Source organism: Ammodytes marinus (genome assembly GCF_949987685.1).
Source record: "Ammodytes marinus genome assembly, chromosome: 1".
In the NCBI taxonomy this organism is placed as follows: Eukaryota; Metazoa; Chordata; class Actinopteri; order Uranoscopiformes; family Ammodytidae; genus Ammodytes; species Ammodytes marinus.
The window spans coordinates 30,777,184-30,799,377 of NC_137230.1; the positions used below are offsets into that span (position 1 = coordinate 30,777,184).

General features: G+C 38.2%; 1 protein-coding gene across 1 annotated transcript in view; it reads left to right on the forward strand.

Moving 5' to 3' along the window:
• The window catches only part of luzp2 (leucine zipper protein 2), a 151,296-nt gene that overhangs the window by 114,970 nt on the left and 14,132 nt on the right, over positions 1–22,194 (forward strand). The window contains exons 6-9 of the mRNA XM_080042739.1: positions 5,150–5,212; positions 13,728–13,790; positions 17,913–17,987; positions 20,136–20,303. Coding sequence (XP_079898865.1) covers positions 5,150–5,212; positions 13,728–13,790; positions 17,913–17,987; positions 20,136–20,303 — 369 coding nt within the window. The remainder of the gene's footprint in view (positions 1–5,149; positions 5,213–13,727; positions 13,791–17,912; positions 17,988–20,135; positions 20,304–22,194) is intronic.

Consider the following 22,194-nt stretch of genomic DNA (forward strand, 5'->3'; position numbering starts at 1 on the left):
CCTGAGGCTAAACTACGTCACATTTCATGACAGCTGCCAGTTGTACATGCACTCAAATGGTGGTCCCTCTGTAGGGGGCGAACTGTGAGGAATTCATACTCGGCCAGTTTTGCCTGACTGAATCACAAAACAACTGCCATCTCAGCTCATTACCTCTGTTGAGTGTGCATGTAGTGTATGTATTTGAGTATACAGTACAGGTGTTTGTGGGAGTGAGAATTGAATTCCAACGGGGAGACAGGGGCCAGAATGTAAAGGATGTGAGAAACTGCCACTTATAAAACTGAATTAAGCTTTTTGCTGCCTGCGGAATTGTAGAACTCTAAACCCTAACCTTGCCTTGGCACCTTGTTCAAGGTTTAGGCTCTGTTTTTTAATTATTAATTATAAAATGTAGAAGCAAATGTGCGTTCTTGATAAACTACACTATCGCTTCTCTTTTGACTATGGAAGATTGGTCCCATCTCATAATAATGCATATTGCCTAAATGTGACAAAAAAACAATTTGACTTTGATATATGAATAATCTAGGACACAAAAACCAAAATAAAAACTATCAATCAATAATGTAGCCATTAAGTGGAAACGATACAACTCTACAGTCATGGTAGCGCTCTGTGAGGCTGTGCCTTGACGCTGTGTTTCAAGATGACAGTGCTAACATGCCAATGTTTAGCAGTTATACCGGTAATACTTACCATGTTCACTGTCTTATTTATCAGTTAGTGTAGTTAGTGTTGTTTTGCTAACATTTTGTAACTAGCCATTTGGATTGTCTGTACCAAATGTCATAGTAGGTTGTCTATTGGTTGCCAAGATATTTCGCTCAAAACACAAATGTCGACCTCACGGTGGTGCTAGAGTAAAAGTCTAGGGATCATCAAAATGTGTAGGATAATTCATCTACAGACCCTAAATGTGTGTTTATATATTTATGTTAATCCATCACAGTTATACAGAGGCAGCTGTGTTGTGAAACGATTGTCATCAAGTATTAAATTGTCAATGCAGTCACTATATGTCATGACACAGAGTGAAAATTGTGGAGGTGGCCACATCATTTATAAGTGGCGTCAAGGGCCAGCTGGTGGATGTACAACCCCCCCTCCTCTCCATCTGTATCCAAACTGTCCCTGTGGTTCACTGCCAACTCGACACCTAATAACATTGAGCTGTCTCAAACATGAAGCAGCAAATCTATCATCAGAGCCCAGCAACGTAATAGCTAAATGTGTTACCTCCACCTAAATTAATTTAATGTGCCATCTATAAATTATGTTTGCTTATGGCCAAATCGAATTTTCAAAAATAGCTGCTACCAGTGGTTCTACATGAGGATGAAAAGAAAGATGTCTCGCTGGTACCAGTGCCCAAAAAAAAGCAATGAGTGGGGCTGTTTTTGAAGGGCAGATGGACAGAAAGGCCCACTTCATTGCAGATGTAAGAACATTAAGAAATTAGATTAAAACATCCTTCGTAATCCAAATAAGATCATATTGTCATTGGACATTTTTTCAATTTCAAGTGAATTATTAATCAAAATGTTTTCTTAATTTAGAGTAGGCCTATGATCAAACAGCTTTTATAACAATGTGTACAAAAAAGATCAAATTTGATTTAACGTGCTTTATTTAATGGTATATTATATGAGGTGCATTGTATCTTCTGAAAAATGGCTACTATTCCCCACAATTGTTTGGTTGAATGTCTTACTATAGCATAATAATTAACTATTAACTGGGTAGTTGGGATTTGGATTTGTGATGAGGGAATGAGATGCTGGTAAGAAATCGGGCACAGCTAGCCAGAGCTACAAGAGGGAACAGGTGTGGAGATGGGCATTTACGTCAGGTGGTAGGGGTAGGATGGAAGGGATGTGGGCTTCTGTTGGATGCTGGTAATATGGCAATGACAGGGGACAAAGAATGTGAAATGTGGCTGGAGGTGAGGTGAGGGAGATAGAGAGACACCATGAAAGTTTAAAGCCAGAGCCGCCCGTCATGGCCCATTTGGATCTTCTCAGGTCTGCCTCCCACATAGCAAACATTGGGATTAGGTTTTCTGGTTGATTCATAGTACCGTCAGGAGATTACAGCCTTCGTAAAGCCTAGCAACACTACAGTCTTGGCTATGCTCAGGACCACCCTCCTGGCAGCCACCATCATGCTGTTTCAAAGTCTGTCACACTGAGCCCATACACTGTAATCCGTTCACATGCAAAACCGTTGCATGCACTGTTTTATGTAGGATAACATAGTGTATACTGTGGAAATAAATAAATCAAAGCTGGTAAATTAATATGTATTGCCCTGTAGCAGTTATATCTCTTAACAAAGTAAGTGTGAAAATGTGTAACGATAATTACTATGCTGAAAAAAGGAATCCAAACTGATTAAATAAACATAACATAAAGGCCTTAAAGGATATCAAAATATGTAGGCTCACACAGACACACCAAATATGTAATAATTCTGCCTCACACCAAGGCACCAGATAACTTAGTGTTTGAGATATGAGGTGTAAGGATTCATTTGGGGACATCAATATGCATCGTAACAAACTAATAAGACAATATACATTAAATTCTACTCAGTACAGGTCAAATAAAGGCTAAAGTTTGCTTCCCTTCTTACATCTAGTTTTATTTATAGCTCGGTTTACTGGTTATATACATTTATTTTCATGTTTCTTTCTCTTTGTAGCCCAAAAACAAGACTAATCTCCTATATGTATCTTCCCTAGATTAGCTGATCTGCACAAACAGTTCACGTTAGTCAGTTTCAATGGTTCCTGTATAAAAAAATTGGCGTGTTAACACAAAGCTTGATTCAATGCTTACAGTTTAAATGTACATATTACAAACATTTTAAGGTATATTGTATCATGCAATGCAAAGTCAGTCCTATTGTTCTTGTGCTTGGTAGAGTCCAGAAACCCACACAACCTGGGGAATTTCAACTCTTATATTTTGGTGTGGGCCCACGTCCTGGTAACATTTGACTGAACTTTCCATTAGGTTCCTCTTTGAGTCTCCTAGGGATGGTGTTATGACTCAAAGTTCATGTGAAAAGGAAACTTGGCACTATTGTCTCCCTTGCGGTAAAGGTGTAAATTGTTCATTAGTATCCAGATTAATCACACTACAGCTCCTACTTGAGTTCTGCTAGATGGGTTTGAGGAATAGACCAGGCTACAGTTAATTAGCTCATTGATACACTCATTAAGAATTGCTCATGTTTTGTCAATGAACATGGTTAATAAATATTCATTGTTTGCTGTGATACATTTCCATCACCTTTGTTAATTTGAATGAATTTTCTTTTCTCCCCTAAGATTTAACATAGAAACAAAACCATGCAAAGCCCCAAAAACCTTCTCTGTTCACTGCATTGCACTCTTTTTACGAAGTATATATTTATATCCAAATGGCATTCTCTTAACTAGATATTCTTATGACTGTACAATATTAGTTATTTTAGACCTGAGTCAAGATTTAATCTCAATTGATGGTGCTGGTCATCACAAGATCTGGATGGGTACTTTGGGTTAAGCATTGCATTGGTGTAGGATCAATCTTAGTAACACATCATTGTCAAATAAAGAGGGAAATGTATTCACTTTAAATGCTGCAATTATGTTCAGGTCCATGAGGTTATGAGTCCCTTTTGGAGCATGTTGCTGAAACTCATGTTTAGAGAGAAAGACTTTGAAAGTGTTCTAGTGAGAAAAATAAGATCATAAGGCTGTAATAATCAAGCAAAGAGTATTTAATCAAACAATAGAGGCTTCATGTTCTTGGATCCTTGAGAACATGGAGGTCCATCCAATCCAGGAAGCCCCGGTGGCTTTCTGAACAGAATGGCACAAATCAGATGGCAACTCACATCCTTTATACAAGTCAGTTCAGCATAACAAGAATACTGTGTGTTTCGATCGGCAGTCAGGTGAGGGGAAAGTCGTGGGGGAACAGTTTGAAGATACTTTTTTTTTTTTTTTTTTTTTTTTTTTTTTGCATAGTTCATGCTTTATTGATAGTTTTTGAAGAGACAGAGGTGAAATGGGGCAGAGAGGGGAGTGACATGCAGAGAACGACCGCGGGTGGGAATTGAACCCGGGTCTGCTGCTGGGCCCGGCCTGTGGGGGGGACGCCCTACCAACTGAGCTAAGGGCGCCCCAGCAGGGGGAGTTCTGAGCATAAGACAATAGAAGAGGTGTAACCTGGGGAGGAGGGGGGAGGGGGAAAGCTGGGGAGGCACAGTCTTGAGTGCTCTTTTAGAATAACCATTTAAGGATAAATACAATGTTTCTTATTGCACTAAATAAGCAAGCTAACATTTCAGTCCGGAGATAGACCATATGCAATATTTCCCATTACAGTGCCTTCTGAAATCGTTGTGTTATCTACTGTGACCTTACCTTTTAGAAATAGTAGGGGCTGTGCAACAGATACAGTGCTTGTTTGACCGGGTAATGTGAGTTCAGTATTTATTCTAAAACTAACAAAACAAAATATGATATTTACAAAACAAAGCAGAAGAGATTGTATGACCTTAGTAATGTGGTACTTCTCCCTGGTAATGAGAGTATATAATGTAGTTCAGATTTCAAAAGCTGAACATTCTTTATATAACAAAATATTTTACATCATCTTGTAATCTGATTGTCATTTATGCTTTCACACATCTCATGACAAATATCCATATACAATGTGTGTTTTGTTTAAGTCAAAGATCCCTTACGATTCCAGATTGTTTATAAAACTAAACTAGGGAGGATTTTACCTGGCACCAAACAATGATACTCTATGATCCGTACCTTGGCACCTCTACTGGCTGCCAGTCAATGATTTTAAGGCTTTACTGATCATGTTTAAAGTTCAGTGGGGGTCTGGCTCTGAGCCACATTTATGACCTTTTTAGAGTGCACTTCCAGATCTTCAGACAGGGCACTCCTCACTGCTCCACAGTTTGGTCTCAAATTGAGAGGCAACCAAGCACTTGCTGTCAACAGAGTTAAAAGGCAAATGCCCTGCAAGAAAAACAGGGAACCATTTTGAGTCGATTATTTTTTTATAAACCAGCTAAAATTCCAAGGGAACCTACAGTGCAAAACAAAAAGCAGACATCTCTTCTCTATTCTCTCTTTCAGAACAAGAGCTTGAAAACTAAGCTACTCTCTGGAAACAAACTTTGTGACGCCTATGCTGAAGAGGTAAGAGGATTTTCAATTCGTACATTTTGTTTTAACACTCATATAATTCAATTTCAGTTTCAGCTACTTCACTGTACATTGTTAGTAGACTAGTTGATCTTATAAGATATGGCAGGCACATTATGTTCTCTTGTGAGCAGGCAATGTTAACAAAATCCAAAGTATGACATCTAACTGAGAAAAAACTGTAATCGTTGTTAATTGAATGTGAAATGTTACCGTATTTATTATACTATAACTTTAAATGTTATCTTTTTCCTTAAAATGTTGATTAAAAAAGCTCTTGGTGATACTGGTAAATTGGGAAAGTTTTTCAAAAAGATTCACTAAAGTTTAGAAACTGTCCAGCCCTGTCTCTCTCACTCACTCACTCACACACACTTGCTTGGTTTTGGCTACCCAAAGAATCTCAAAACAACTTGTCTCCAGCAAAGAGCTCTTTGATGGCTGTAAAGTGCAATTTGGGGAACTCAGGTTGTACTGAGAGTGGTTCGAGTTCCTTTCATCCGCGTCATTGTTGCTGTCACCCACTTTTCTCCTTTTTCTACTTCGGCTCTGCTGCTAGTCGTTTCGGTCAGCAGCATCCACCAGGTTCACATCGTCAGGAAAGCCTTGAGCTGAGCTTTGAACTGCTGCTCTTGCCTTCTTGCTGACCAATGCCCATACTGTGATTTAGCCATGCAGCATCTTACAAGGTAGAGGGTGCTGCAGGCGTCATGGTGACATGCCTAAGCTAGTGCAGTGGGCACTTTGTAATCGTTGGCTCTAAAGTTATGCAGTTGGTGGTTCCAAACATTTCCAATAGCCAGGTTACAATATGTGGAATATATTAAGATATATACTATGTAGAGTAATGTGGTGATGCAGACAGATGGGTAGATAATAACTTTGGTCTGGAGATTTAATTTTCTCTTTGGAGAGACCGTGGGTTAGATCCACCCTGAGGCAATTAAGGCTTGTTTGATCAATGCTGCTGGAGGATATTGCCAAGGTGTTTGAATGACAAAACAATGGTAAGTCATTTGCATTTCCAGGTTAAAGCTGGGGTGGAGGATTTGGGGAGAATATGGCAGTTGGGATAGAGATTCTAATCCAAATACCTCAACCGCTCCACTTGTTCTCTTTGGTCTCTCCCCTATGGTCCCTCCCTGACACGCTCTAGTCTACACCAACAAAGTTGTGCCAAAGTGAATGGACAGTCCCAACAGCCAATAAGAACAGTGAATCGGAGCCTAGCTCTGATTGGTCAAAGTGTACAGCTCATGTTAACTTTGACCAATCAGAAATCACATACCCCAGCTTTAAGACAGACAATTACCTGACTATTTTGAGATTGGAAATATTGATAGGCTTTTCCCTCATATTAGTACCATCCAAAAATATTGTGCCCTTCTATTATTTACCCACAACCTCAACATTTGCCTGCACATTCTCTCCTGATCAGGTACACATCTTAATTGCGCACCTATGGCACATTATGGAGAGAGTCAGTCCCAAAGTTACAGGGTTAGCCATTACTTTACTATCAGTTCTCAGTGTTTTTCCCTATTGACCATGTTTTCATCATTCTTTTTTGAAAAGCTCGAAAATCACACAACAAATCTTTCCGTCCAAATTCTAAAGGTTATAATGATCAGTTTATGTTGAAGCAGTTTTAGAGAGGTGCTGATTCCTCAAGGATAATTTATTGTGTGGAAGCTCTTGATGTTGAGAGCTTTAAAATTACACAAAGGATATTCTTATGTTCCCATTGAGACACAGGAAAGTGACAGGCCTCTTTCCTCCTACAAATCCCCAAGCTGAATATTCTCCACACTTCACCAGCTAAGCTTTTCCAAGCCCTTATCACATATTTAAACTCTTAAATGGTGATGGCACATTTAACTAAGTCTGATAACGCTGCAGGAGTTGGAGGGAGTATAGAGGCTATGAAGAGGTCCTGATTGAAGTTATAGAATATTCCTTACAACAGCAAAGGACATCATCTAAATGGTGATAAAATGTGGCCGGTCAGCTTTGTGCTTGTAAGATGATCATATCTCCCTCTCAGTACTCTTTAATACAGAGATGTGTGTTGCCCACTTCCCCTTTGTCCGCCTGATTTACTTCTGCAGGACTATTACCAAGGCAAGAAGGACTTCAAGGTCTTAGGGGAGCAAATAGCTACTAGAATTTTCTTGAGCACATGTAGGTCACTGAAGGTCACTGTCTTCAATTCCCTCTGGAGGCTATCAAAGTTCAAGTAAATCAGTGAGAGGAACATTCATCCATGTCCCTACTTTCATCCTGGAAAGCTATTTCTGTTTAAAGGGGAAGGGTTACAGACTGAACCTGCAATCAAACTGTTATTACTAGTACAGAGTGACGGAGAGAAATGGTTACAAGAATGGCAAAACAAGTGCCACCAAAGCAGAAAAATTGCAAACATTATTCAATTAAAAGTGTGTCTATTGGTACGGAAGTAAAATGTGCGACCCCAAACATAACTTATGTTTATGGTGTCAGAATTCTGATATGCTGAATGTTTTTTATTGATATGTCATGACCAGTGAACTTATATTCACTCCTACAAACATGTTTTCTTATTAACTTTAACTCAAAATGTATCTAGAAATCGTCTCTTCATGCTTCAAAGATATTTTCAATTAAGTCCCCCTCAGAGCATTGGGTGAATCAGAGTTTGAAGAAAAAAATGCCTGTGATAAAATCTTAAATCAGGGCTTTGAAGTCATGTCCAAGAACTGAGATTAGGGTCGATCTTTTTAGCCTGCCTTGGATAAACTTTCTATGCACAAGCTCCTTTTCGTTGCACATGACACATTTTAAGATTTTGTTTGTGTTAACGGTAGCTCTCGTAAACGTCTGATTTGCATTCTCATCTAGTGAAAATTGGCTTTGGGAATTCCTGCATTGTATACTGGAGAACATTTCATTTGGTGTGGTAATCGTTTTTAGAAAGCTTGGCTTTTGCATGCTTTGTGTGTTGGGGGATAACACTTTGTGCTGTTAATCCCTGTTGTGTGGTGTAAACTACTGTGCTAAAAATTTGTAAAATGACATGGTCACAACACTGTAAAGAAGGTTGTATGGTAATATGCATGAACTGATCCTGTATCTTCACTGACTGTAAAAATTGCTAATTTACTAATTGAAACAATACTAATTAGATTAAAATTAATATCTACAAAAATGTATACCCACAAAAATTACTATGTTTACTCTTATATGATATTAAAAAAGCTATATCCTTGACTAAAGTCTTCAGGTGATAGGGTAGGGCGACATCAGGGATCTCAGGGAGACAATGACCATGGGACTACATAAATAATGTTTACGTCATATTATATGTTTATACAATGAGTAGTAATGGCACCGTATTCCCTTTGCCACAGTTTCAGTGAAGCGAGAATTTTGGAATTAGTTTAATGCAAAGAATGATATATCCATATACTGTTGATTTTTGTAAAGGATGGATAGAAGCCTTTACATTTTTTGAGAAAAAAAAAATAAAGTTTGGCAAAACAAGAGTGGAATGTTGACCGTATGAATGGGGAAAGGTCACTGAGCAAAATGTATCAAAGGCTTTGTGAAATTCAGTCAGGAAATTCACTGGCAGGCAGCCACAGGCCTGACTCAGCTGTGTGTTTGTTCACTTCACCAATCACCAAACAATTATCAAATCCAGCAGTCCATTTAAATTGAAAGGAGAACTTACTAGCTCGGTGCTACGGTTCAGTTTGCTGCCTACTATATGTAGATGGCTATTTTTGCTCTTTCTGTAGTAGGGGAGAACGGGGTAATTTGTCACACGGGTTGGTTGTCACAATCGTTATATCTCGGAACCAGAAGGCGCTGTCTGTGAAATTTTGGTATGTAAATATCCAGAATTGGGATCAGAGGTCACCTACATAGTCTTCCTTGGAGTTAGACTGCTGAATTTGAGGTGAGAGGACTGTTTGTGTTTTTCATGTCAAATTGAAAATATTTAACTCCTCAGTATTTTTCTTCTAGGCTTTTACACAATGGGTTCATAACAAAACAGTTGTTACCCATAAAAAGTGTGAAGGGTAAACTGTAAGGGTGTCTTTGATGATTAATTTCTTCTTTATTACAATAAGATAGAAAAAGTGAGGGGTACATATTTCAAGCCAACACCTTAAGCTTCAATGTAATGTAGGAATGACTATTGGAAGATGTTTTGGTGATGAGCAATTCTCACTAGAGTAAAAAGTGTGCCTACTTACCCCGTTGTCCCCTATGAGACGGTGATGTCCTCAGGGGAAAACATTTGATAGTTCAGAAAACCTGAGTCAAAGTCATGGTTGAGACCATTCTGTGAAGGAGAGCCACATGTGGCATTAGAGATGCCATTTAATCCGTTGCTCATCTTTTCCTCAAGGGCACAAATTTATCACCTATTTTCCATTCTGTCAAATTTATGGTTTATGCTGAACAGTCATCATTCAGATGAAGGATAATGACTTCTGCTTTATTATTACATTTCAATCTTGCATCATGATTTAATCGAATCATCTACTGACCTGAAACTTACACGGATAAAATATTAAACACTGGATTTGCGCGGACATCCTGTTTAGACTTATTTTTAAGGTGAATGACCCAATTTAATTAATACTGCAGGGCTTTCTTGGATGAAGCAGCATGCCATCCCCATCTTTTGCATTTTGGAGCGAATAATGGTCTAGAAAACAGATAACACTGGTATGTCATTACATCAGTTATTTTAATAGATGTTCAGGCCATCCACTTATTAATAGACTATGAGAGAGATAGTTACACAGTATTCTCTCTGCTCTAACATCATGTCTAGCTGTCTAAACTGGTTAATGAAAAGCAGTTTTATTCTTGCATTTATCTCAAGTATAATTTCATGCAAGATGTTTTGACACATTCAGTTTTTATTTATTTTGTAATACAGTACAATAAGGGTACATTCATTTACATTTTAGTTAATGCTTAGTTACTGCTTTTAAAGTTTATTTAATTAATTGATAATTAGCAAAGTAAATCAATAATGAAATGTGTTGATTTCAGCATTAGTTATATTTACAGATTTTAGTACATTGGAGATTGTAAAATAGGTGTGGGTTTGATATGAGAACCAGGAAATATGTACAGGTCTAATATAATAATGATATATAAACAGGTATCACAAATGTCACATGTATTGTCCTACATATCCTTGTAATCTCTCCTTGTGTGTATCTCCAAGCCATAGGATATGTATTCTGTCCTTTCAGGAAGCAGCAGAAAGATGACACATATGTATGTAAATGACATGTAATAATAGATTTGCTCAGGCTAATCCAGTGATCAAATATTTGAAATCAAAGCACGGCTTCTACACATAGGACTCATTGATGTTAGGCCGCTTTGATAATGCATTGTTTAGGGAGATGAAGGAATCTCCCAGCTTCATTGATATACCCTCCAATGAAATTAGTTATGTGTGCACAGGGAGCATACTTTAAATAAAACAAATCTCCTAATATTCTGTTTTCCTTCATTTACTTTCCTTAATAAATAAATCAGTTTACCCAAACTATAATGATTGGAATTAAATATATACTACATACAATATACGTATAGACAGTGTTTTTTTGGCTTGCCAGCCAGTCACTGGTCTGCCTTAGCTCTCATGCGCACAGCCCATCAGACACATGTTTTACAAATAGGGTAATCTGTTTAAAGGAGGACAGAGACATGGAGCATGTCTCATCTCTGTGGCGTGTGTGCTCCTGCTGCAAATGCACATATATATGTAAGCTGAGGATGTCTGCACACCTTAGCCCATCTATCATCTCCCTGTGGGGGTCATGTCACCTGTCTGTATCTGCTTTTATGAAATGTGAAGCAGTTTTCTCTCACAGGATACATAGAGTGAAGGCACACAGACAGACATCAGTTTACTGACATTTTACTGTATATACACATACTCAAATAGGTTTTGAAAGTCTCATCTACCTGACAATTTGCTTTATGAACAAAGTGAACTTTTTAAATGATCCCTCTATGTTTCCATTTCAAGGCGTATTCCTATCATAGGCTATCTGATCTTGGATATTGAGAAAACCATAACGGCTGTTATTCAATAGTCTTATTATCATGTATCCAGTTGCAGAGCTGGATAGCGCGGACTCAGCTTTATCTTAAACTTATTGACATTGTCTGCTAATGAAATACTAAAAAATCTTTTTTTTAAATCATCAAACATAAAAGGAGTATGTGTGTGTGTATATATACAGTATATACAATGCATGTAGCCTTTTAGTATAGGAGACAAAATATCCCCAATGTGGCTAAAAAGTAATAGTAAAAAATAGTAAACTGACACTAAACAAGCGAATAATCACAAAAAACAGCATCGCAAATATACTGTATTATAATCTCAAAAGACCATCCTGTATTTATCTGTTCTTGTCATTAACATCAAATAAAAAATAAACCTTGCAGAAAATTAAGTGTCAAAGACAAACTTGTATGCACATTCAAATGTCTGTCCTTGGGGAAAGCAACTGAAATGTAAAATGTGTATGAGTTATTGTCCTTGCGAGAATTATGACTCACTTGAATATGTTGAAAGGGACTAAGTAAGAAGAGCTAATAAAGTACATCAAGTCAGTAAAATACTGCGTCCCTGAATTGGGTTTATGAGTACATCCTTGAAATGCAGGTTCCACTCTTGCTGGATTTGAACCATGTGAAACAGAGAGGCAGAGATGCTGCTTTGACGGACGGGGGAGACAGTGCACATGATCTATTCGGAGTAAATAATAGACCAATGCTTAGCCCATCCTGAGAGCTCGGCACATTTAGAGATTCAGACATTTGCATTTTTAAGTTAGCACTCCAAAGTGCCTGATTCCGAAGCCTTTTTACGTAGATGAATTATTCTATTACCAGCAAGTATCTCAAAAAGCTCCACTTAACAGAAACAAATATTGTTAACATTTTTTTCCAAGGCCTCGCCATGGGGAAGAAAAAAAAAACAGATGTAACAATCTCAAATCGAATTAACGTTTTGCTCTTTTTGAGCTTTAAAGTTGGCTCCGTGCTTATTTAACCTTACAAGTTTTGCCCCGGGGAACAATTTTGAATCCAGTTACACATGACAGAGATGGGTGTCTTGGGACATGGAAGCACCCTGGGAAGAGGAATAACAAGATAAAGATTCCCATAAAAGAAGGTCATAGGTGCTTGTCAAGTACACAAAACCTTTTGAAGTGAATGTGTCCCTCAGCATCTTGCTCAGTGTGCTTTGGTGAAAGATTAGACCTCATATCACATTTTTTATTGCCTGTGTCAAGGAAGTATAGAGAGAGGCACGGACAGTTTGAAAGAGAGCAATGGAGGTTTGTAGAGATAAACTGATTGAAAGAAAGATAAATACAGCAGATATATATCAAGGAAGAGATATTGGTTTAAAACTTTTTGGGGTATTTTACTTTTTTTTTCACTTTCAGTGTTTCCATTGTGGTTTTTTTAAAGCACGCATAGTGATACAGAAATGTATATTCAGAAGAGAGTTAATAATACCTTTTAGCAATATATGTTTTTTTTATCATATTATAATGCTTCACATAAGCTCAAATAAGATGTTGACTTAAATATACACTGATCCATCTATTTTTGTGGAAAGAGTGAGACATATTGGTAAAACATTTATTTTAAATAATATTTTTCCCACTCACTGTTTCCATTCCCAAATTGGACATGCATAGTGATACAGAGGCAAAAATATTTTTTTTATCAACACATTATAATGATTCACATAAGCTCCAATAAGCTCTTGACTGCAATATAATGCTACATTTGTCGAGTCAAATACATTTTATCTGCAAACCAATTCATCGCAGGTACAGTTGTGTAAGTCTGCACAAAACCCTGAGCATAAAAACACATTCTGGCCTCACTGAAGACACAGTAAGAAACCATCTTAACAGCAGCAGAGTCCCTTGTGGAGGCTTTCAGTGTTCATGCTCAAATCATGAGCAGCTTTGAGGATGGCTGTGTATCAAGCTATCTAGGAGACATCCTTTGTGTTCCATGTGCCCACTGATGTGGAGCAGCAAAGTTGAATGTCAGGCGGAGCTGGTCACTGTCTGTTTGGGAGCGGCAGTAAAGATCTCCTCCGTGTGTGTGTGTGTGCTGCTTAACCTGTGACAGGCAAGAGCCCGTTGTAACTATAGGAACCTGGTGTGCGCGCTGAGAAGCTGGCGGGTAAAGTATGTAGTGGGAGTGAGAATTCAGGTTTAGACAGTGGGCAAGAAGCCAGTGCATGACTGCATCATTGTGTGGACTATGCAGTCCAGCGAAGGGGAGATTTGATATTTTCTTCCTCTCTGTGGAGCCTTCCTTTAAGCCAGAGCTTTGCCCAGGGAAAATTCACAAAGGAGTCTTCTGCTGCAGCTGGCAGAATCCGGCTATGTGATCTAAAACCAATTTCGCTATTTGAATAAGCTAACACTTATTTTTTCTTATCTTCCCCTTGCAGTCCAAAAAAATCCAGGCACAACTGAAAGAACTGCGGTACGGGAAAAAGGATTTAATTTTTAAGGTAAGTTCAAACTGAAGAGAGTGGCTTTATAGTAGCTCCAGACCAGGGGTAAACAGGTACTTTAGACTACCTTGAAATGATGATCCCGTCACAGGAGGTACTCCAATTCATTCAGTCTGAAATGACGGAGTCCCAGTCAATTGGTTAGCCCTTCATCCTCATACTCCTAACTCCTTCCTTTGTTTTCCCCTCTGCGAGTCCCATCCCATCCTTTTCCATCATTGGAGGTGTGCGGATAAATTATGTGGACAGTGGTGAATGAAACTGGTACAGATGTATGCATTAAATCATATGAGGGAATCTTCAAGACACAAATTACAGCTGACAACAAGTATTCCTACAATTTACAAGCTACCTCGAATAATGAATAACCGCACAGAAACATTTCTTTGCGAGCACAATACAAACAGTGGAAAACAAGCTGCTGTTCTGTATTGTTGCCCACACTTACACACTCCACTGCCCCTTTCATTGCAAGGACTAAAAGTATTGAAGCACTTATGTAATATCTATTGACATTTCCTGGAACATGGCTTGACCTTTCTGGGCCTTGTTTGCAGTGTTAAAATGTCAGTCAGCATTTCTGGAACAATGTCCCGTAATGACACTTCTTAAATATATGTCCTGATCTTTCAAAACCCATCAAAGCTGAGTCAGACATGAATGACTAAAAAGGCCCAATCCTCAGGGACGGAATTTCATTCTTCTAGCCCAACGGCTGAATACATTGTCCCTGGATGTCCTGTTCATTGTTCTATTTCTAGCCTGTGAATGACGGATGCATTGACTTGTTTGCCTGGTGTCACTGCTCGTAAATTGTTGTCTCCAAATTGCATCAGTCACTCACTAAACAAAACCTTATCGCTCAAAGTCACCCGACTTTTCATGGGAAGCTTTAAAACATTTTGGTCTTCACTGATCTGAAATTGCAGCAGGCAGGATAAGGGTAATATGATTGTACTCTGTGCCCTGTAAAAAAAAAAAAAAAAAAAAAAACTCATATTTGAGAAATGACACACAGACGGCTATTTTTTCTGATAGCAAAGGTCAGAGGGACATGATGCATTTCCCTGTGACCCCCCCCCCCCCCCCCCCCCACCCTCCCTCATCCCTCTGGCTATTTGTGGGGAAAATACCTCATATGTATTCCACATACGATGTGTTCAAAAGCCCAGTGGGGGAAGAAGGAGCAGGCAGTAGAGCAGAGTCACTCATGATAGAGAAATGTCATCAGCCTCACGTGGGGGTATGTTAGTCCTGGCACCTTGACCGAGAGGCAAGCGAATTGGTTATGACGGCTGTTGCAACACATCAAACTGGAGCTTTCTTGCACAATTTCACAGTACACACAAACACAACAACCTAACAAGTTTATCCTCAAAACCATATTGTTATATGTTAGGAAACATGCAGTCTTACTTAGAATTTAAAAAAAATACGTTAACAATTTTGAGCCACAGCGTAGATTCTGATGGAATGTCATGGAAGAGGTTGTAACATGCCGTCCAAGTCGGCAAAGCTTGTGAAAACCTGGGCATTATTATTTTCAAATGGGTCCATAAAACTGTCACATCAAGATATCACAATGAGCTATATTTGTCTTTGGTGAGAGTTCCAGTTTTACAGCCCTGCCTGACACATTTCAGCTTTGCATAACACCATTTAATTTGATACAACCTTAGTTTACCTTTGTAAACAGAGGGCTTTGTGGCTTATTGTAAAATAATGTTAAAAAAAAGAGAGAGAAAAAAGAATGTTCTGATCCTAGAAAAATAATTGGGAAACCATAAAAACATTTACGACAAAATGCAATATTGCAAATTCACAAATGAGGACTTACTGCAGCTACTGCACCCGAAAAGAAGCCCGTTTGATCATTGTCCTCTTCACTGGATACTTTTCCATACTAGTCCTCAACTCCTTTGAAGGACAACTTAAAAAAGAGTCTTTACTCGTTGAACCCAAATCACGCTGTCCCAGTACCACACTGTAAACACTACACACAGAGAGGTTCCCATCTGCTTGCACAGACTTAACATTAAAGCCTTCTGAGGAACTGACAGTGCCTCCCCTGAGTTTCCCTAAGAGACAATATTTTTGGCAGACGAGCCATACTCAAACCATCACATCTTTTTCTCTTCTTCAGTCCACTTTTAAATACAGCCCTAGAGCTTTTTCTCCTCCAGTTTAGGGAGAAAGAAATTAACAGAAAAGAAAAGAAAAATTAAGGCTTGATATAGTTGCATGATGGTCTAGCAGAGAGGCTAGCATAACCCAACACCTCTATAATGGAGATATGCATACAGTATATATATATGGAGCTCAGGAGCTTAGGACTTGGAGGCACTAACCCTGAAAGTCAGCATTTCTGGGTCAGTGGCCATGTGCCCGCACAGTCCTCTGAGGACTATCCACTGATGATGTATAATGGATGTAATGGCTCTCCTCTGCAATGCCTCACACCCCCATGCATGCACATACAAACACACACAGCCTTCTTCAGATCCTTTTAGACAAAGGAAGAGCAGGCTGCGTATATTATGTGTGTATGTGTGTGCTTAGATTTCAATTCAGCCTTGATGGGTGAATATTCAGTCGTTCACACTTCAAATCATAACATTATAATATAATGTCCACTGCTAGTAATTTAATCTCATATCCAATAATATGTCGCTTAAGACTCTTTGAAATTGAACTGTTTTTATTTTATTACCCTTCAGTATCCCATAATACTAAAAATAAGTGTCAGTCGTACATTTTCCACAAAGAGGTTACAGTACATATAAGCCCCATATGTCCGTGATTACATATCTCACCCTCCAACTCTTTTATCTTTATATTCTCTCTTGATTGCAGCCCAACAGCTTCAAATGACTTTGTCCGATTGTCGTAAACTCAGTGTAAATTGAAAAAAGACTATCTGAGAGATGGATCTAGAAAAACCATAGCCGTGAATTTCGCCCTGCCCTTGACTGCATGAACTGACTGTCAGCCAAAAAAAAGAACAAGAAAAATGGATATCATTAAAGCTACACTGTTGAGTGGTGAACGTAACAGACATGTTCATAATAAGAATATTACCACTTTGACGGCAGAAATTGAGATGAAAATAAAATGAAAATAAGATTAAATCAGCGAATATGCCACACATCTCCCCCACTGTCTGTGTCACGGAGAAACCGGAGGTACCACATACGTCCATCAAACCCACCAAATATAATCAATCACCCTCATCATCCATCGCTCACCCATGTGAACAATTTTTTCCCCTGAGATTGTGTGTGGATTCAGTGTGTTTGGTTAGCTGATCACCTCTGTTGTTTAAGAATTAGAGTCCATGCTGTTTATGGATTTGAGAAGCCAGTAAAAGAAACCCATTAGAGGTTCATGACTCAAAGTCCATCACAATGGCCCGTTTTAAACTGATAGCATACAAATTATACCAAGGAAAGTTTATGTTCTTGTTGCGGATGAATTTATCAATGATACAAAACTTCAGATGGGGAAAAGAAAGTCTTGAACGTGTTGCTCAGTTCAGTGATTAAACTTTAACAATGATCCTCATTAAGGGGTTTAATGGTTTCAGGGGTTCTGATCTTCTAACTGTCAAGATTAAACCTCTCATTTCTCTAAAGGAGTGCTGTGATATTTTTAATGTGGCTTTGAATTAACTGGTGCTTATCTTATTCCTTTTACCCCTCTGGATTTTGAACTTTTCAAATGTTCCATGAAATAGACCACGGGTATTACTCACCAAAGCATTTTAAGACTTATATCAAACTAAGAATGTATCCGTATAAAGCAGCTCTGATAATGAAGGTTTAAGAGTCCCCGGAGCTCCCCTTTTTTAAAGACAAAAGAGATCCATTGAGTGCTACAAATGTATTGAGTTGTAGTGTGTGTGTGTGTGTGTGTGTGTGTGTGTGAAGTGTCATAATAGAGATTTTAAGAAATCAGGAAAAAAGTAATGATCGCCATAATGAAAAAGAGGAGTCTCAATCCGTAGTGCTATAGATTTGTGTTATTGATGTTGCTGGGGAGACGAGGTGGGGCTGAAGAAATGCTTTGTTTGCACAGAACAAAGAGGGTATCTGCTGATTCAAAAGTCGTGTCTTTCGACAGGGGCAGCAGCTTATGGACCTGGAGCACAAGTTAACTATAGCGAAGGAAGAACTGGAGAAGACTGCACTGGATAAGGTGAATAACGTGAGAAATAACCACTAAGTAGTGATTTTAATTATGGTTTCCTGCTGTAAGTGTGATTCTTTTGATCTGGTCTGAGTAAACACTGCCATGTCAAACAACCAGAACAATGGCATCTAAATTATTTAGTAAATAAAGTATCTTTAGGAATAGCTAATCTGTTTTTTAGGATAAAGATTAAGTAAGAAGGTAAAATAATCATTTTCATGACAATTCATCACTTCCTAGAATGTATTTAAAAATGTTTTAGTTTCAGCAGATTACAGACATGCAGTCGCTATTATTTATGAGGTATTATGTTATTTTTATGTTTGGATATTGACACACTGTCACTGGGGCAAGTTAAATAAATTAAAAATTCATGGGGAGAAAAGTGCTGATTCGGAAAACAGATCATTCGGATGCTAAGCAAAGTAGAATTGACATCAGAGGCTATCGTCAAATAACTACACAAATCATTCTGTCCATTATTATTATTGATTAAAGGCAAGGCAAGGCAAGGCAAGTTTATTTATATAGCACAATTCAGACACAAGGCCACTCAAAGTGCTTTACAGGGGCAAGATTAGAATACATAAAACACATTATAAAACATTGAAAAGCGAATAAAAGAAGCAAATAAAAAAATAAAAATAAATTAAAACTCGATTTAAAAACATAGCAAATAAAATGAAAATTGCAAGTTAAAAAGGAAACAAAAAAGTCTTCAGACTCGATTTAAAAGAACTGAGAGTTGCAGCAGACCTAAAACTAAACGATCTTTTGAACCTTCAATATTTTTTAATTACACTGATTTCATTTAGATGTATTGCCTAACAATACCTCCTAGCTGTTGTAGAATCACTTCAAAGCATGGCCTCCGGTGGCTTTAATGCTTAATGCTGAACTACACTCAACAAAAATATAAACGCAACACTTTTGTTTTTGCTCCCATTTTTCATGAGATGGACTTAAAGATCTAAAATTAATTCCAGATACACAATTGTACCATTTCTCTCAAACATTGTTCACAAATCTGTCTAAATGTGTGCTAGTGAGCACTTCTGCTTTGCTGAGATAATCCATCCCACCTCACAGGTGTGCCACATCAAGATGCTGATCTGACATCATGATTAGTGCACAGGTGTGCCTTAGACTGTCCACAATAAAAGGCCACCCTGAAATGTGCAGTTTTGTCTCACAGCAAAATGCCACAGATGCCACAAGCATTGAGGGAGCGTGCAATTGGCATGCTGACAGCAGGAATGTCAACCAGATCTGTTGCTCGTGCATTGAATGTTAATTTCTCCACCATAAACCGTCTCCAGCAACTTCGCACAGCCATTGAAGAGGAGTGGACCAACATTCCACAGGCCACAATTGACAATCTGATAAACTCTATGCGAAGAAGATGTGTTGCACTGCATGAGGCAAATGGTGGTCACACCAGATACTGACTGGTTCTGAGTCCCCAGACCCCCAATAAAGCAAAAAAATGCACATTTCAGAGTGTCCTTTTATTGTGGACAGTCTAAGGCACACCTGTGCACTAATCATGATGTCAGATCAGCATCTTGATGTGGCACACCTGTGAGGTGGGATGGATCATCTCAGCAAAGCAGAAGTGCTCACTATCACACATTTAGACAGATTTGTGAACAATGTTTGAGAGAAATGGTACAATTGTGTATCTGGAATGAATTTTAGATCTTTAAGTCCATCTCATGAAAAATGGGAGCAAAAACAAAAGTGTTGCGTTTATATTTTTGTTGAGTGTACGTAACTATGTAACAGGAGATTGTGGTCTCTTTATTGACTGACCTGCCATGTCATAAAATTAGCCGGATAGTTAGCCAAAGCATGTTTTTTTTATAGCTAGAAATACATTTCCAATTTCATGTCACTTCCTGATTGTCTTCTTGATTCTGGCTTGGATGTAGGGAACAGAAAAAGGGGACTCAAAATAGTAGCCTATTTAGAGAAGAAGTCTAGTCACATTAAAATGTAAGTGAAATGGTTATTGGAGACAAAATGGCAGTGAAAAAGAAATAAAATAATAATTTAACATCTTGCATAGTACAGCTTAAAGTTAATTCCTCATATGGATGAATGGATAGAGATATTGAGAAATGTTCTTGTGTGTGTGATCTTGTTTGGGAATAGGACTCTCAGATGAAGGCGCTGAAGGACACAGTTCACATCTGCTTCTCAGCTGTCCTGCAGAACCAGCCCAGCAGCGGCCCCAGATTCCCCACCTCCCCCACCCACTTGTTCAGATACTCATCGCTCATCAACAGCTCAAGAGTCACCTTTCAGCAGCCACATGCCAAGGTAATTCAGTATTCCGCTCACTTCCATCTGATTTAATGTTTAGCAAAAAAAAAGAAAAAATTGCCAAGGTTGTTGTACAAATTCGACCTTTGTAAATGTAACGAGTCAGTCGAGTGATCCCGTAGATAAGGTTGTGTTGTCCTTGAACTAACAGCATGTCTCCTTGTAAGATGTCCACGTGTGACGTGAACAGATGTCACAAAGATTTATGCATTTCTAGCATCTATGCGATGTTGAAGCGTTAAGATTTTTCATCACGAACCAAATAGGCCATGTAAAAACATTGAAATTGTATTTTATCTTTGCGAATCGCTTAAAACCATTATGAATTTTTAATAATTTTAAAATGCAATTCTGGTAACAATATCAAGACCTCCTGTTATTTCCTTAAGACTTATTCATTTGTGTATCACTTGAAATGAAATTGGCAAGAAATTCAAAAATGAAAATAAATATAACCACTTCTTGAAAACTAAAATATTTGAAACCTGGTAATATTCCAAGTGCAAAAATGGCTGTGATGCTTTTGGATATGGATATGGTGTGGATAATAAACTAATCCTGACGACACATAACAGAAGTTGCAGTACAGAAAAGGACTACTGCTCTCAGTACTGCACTAACTGGTACTTTAAACTGTTTGAAAGTGTCTCTCACGTAATTTAAAACTTCACTGGGACAATCATAATTGAACTAACGACACTGTTATAATGTTAAGTAATGATCTGAGCTGTGAACATTGACTGCAGCGGTAATGAAAAAAAAAGTGGCACAGAGACATGTCGCTATGCTAATCAAGGATGATTGCGCAAACTTTTTTTTTCTAAGTCAGCTAATTTCACAGTGTCCTTGAATATGCAATACGGGGTGAAAGCAAAATTAATTTTTTTCAAGGCATTGATCAGCAGAAGCATGATATATTTTGACTTGTCATAGCAGGAAGAGCACAGGTGTAATTGTTATGATTAACAACTGCTCTATTCCATTTAGCTGCGTTAGTAAATCTGTGTCAGACAGCCACCATGCTAAATAATAGTGCCCTGGAACAGGTTGAGCCAAATGGGGTGCAGCCTTTATTAATGTATTTATTTCACCCACGGTTTTCCTGCTCTGACATGTCCAAATGTATCCAATGAAAAGTTATATACTTTTCCTCCAAATATCTAGGCAATATTGTCTGATTTCTTTATAATGTTGGAGTATAATTTACTGTATGACTTTACAGATGTGATAAAACAGACTGAGGTTTTCTCTCTCTCTCCTGCTTGTGCAAACGCTTTCAAGGCGAAACACATTTTACACTGTAACTACCAGTGTGGTAACATCGTGTAATATAGCTTGGTGAGCAAATACTCATCTCAGCACAAAGCAGAGCACACATAATGCACTCTCTGCATTATGAACTTAAGTGTTAGCAGATTATTACCTCCTTTTCAAGTAGCTGTTTATCAATCTGATGCCCCGAGTATCACTCTCCAGAGAGAAATAACCCTTGAAATAATTACGAACAAATACAACACTTGGGCAAAAAAAACTATTCTGGAGATGGTGCGTAATAATAACATATCTAAATCAAGCAACGGCCTGAAGAATGTCTTTAACTCTTTATATTCTATGGTAATGTAGCTTTTGGAAGTAGAGCAAGGCGGCTACTTAAGGGCATTATGGGATTTTTGGTATATTGGACTTAACGTTTGTTCTCCCATAGTCTTTGTTTGGAGCCTTTCAAAGTCAAGGTCATAGTAGAGTGAGCTACTGGCTCAGTGTTTAATCCCTTTTTAGGGGTAAAAGTAAAAGAGCCAAGTGGATTCATTGTAAAAATAGGATTATGCTTAAGAGTTGATATTGTTTCTTGTTTTGCTTGTGAAACAAAGTTGAGGACTTGTCTCAA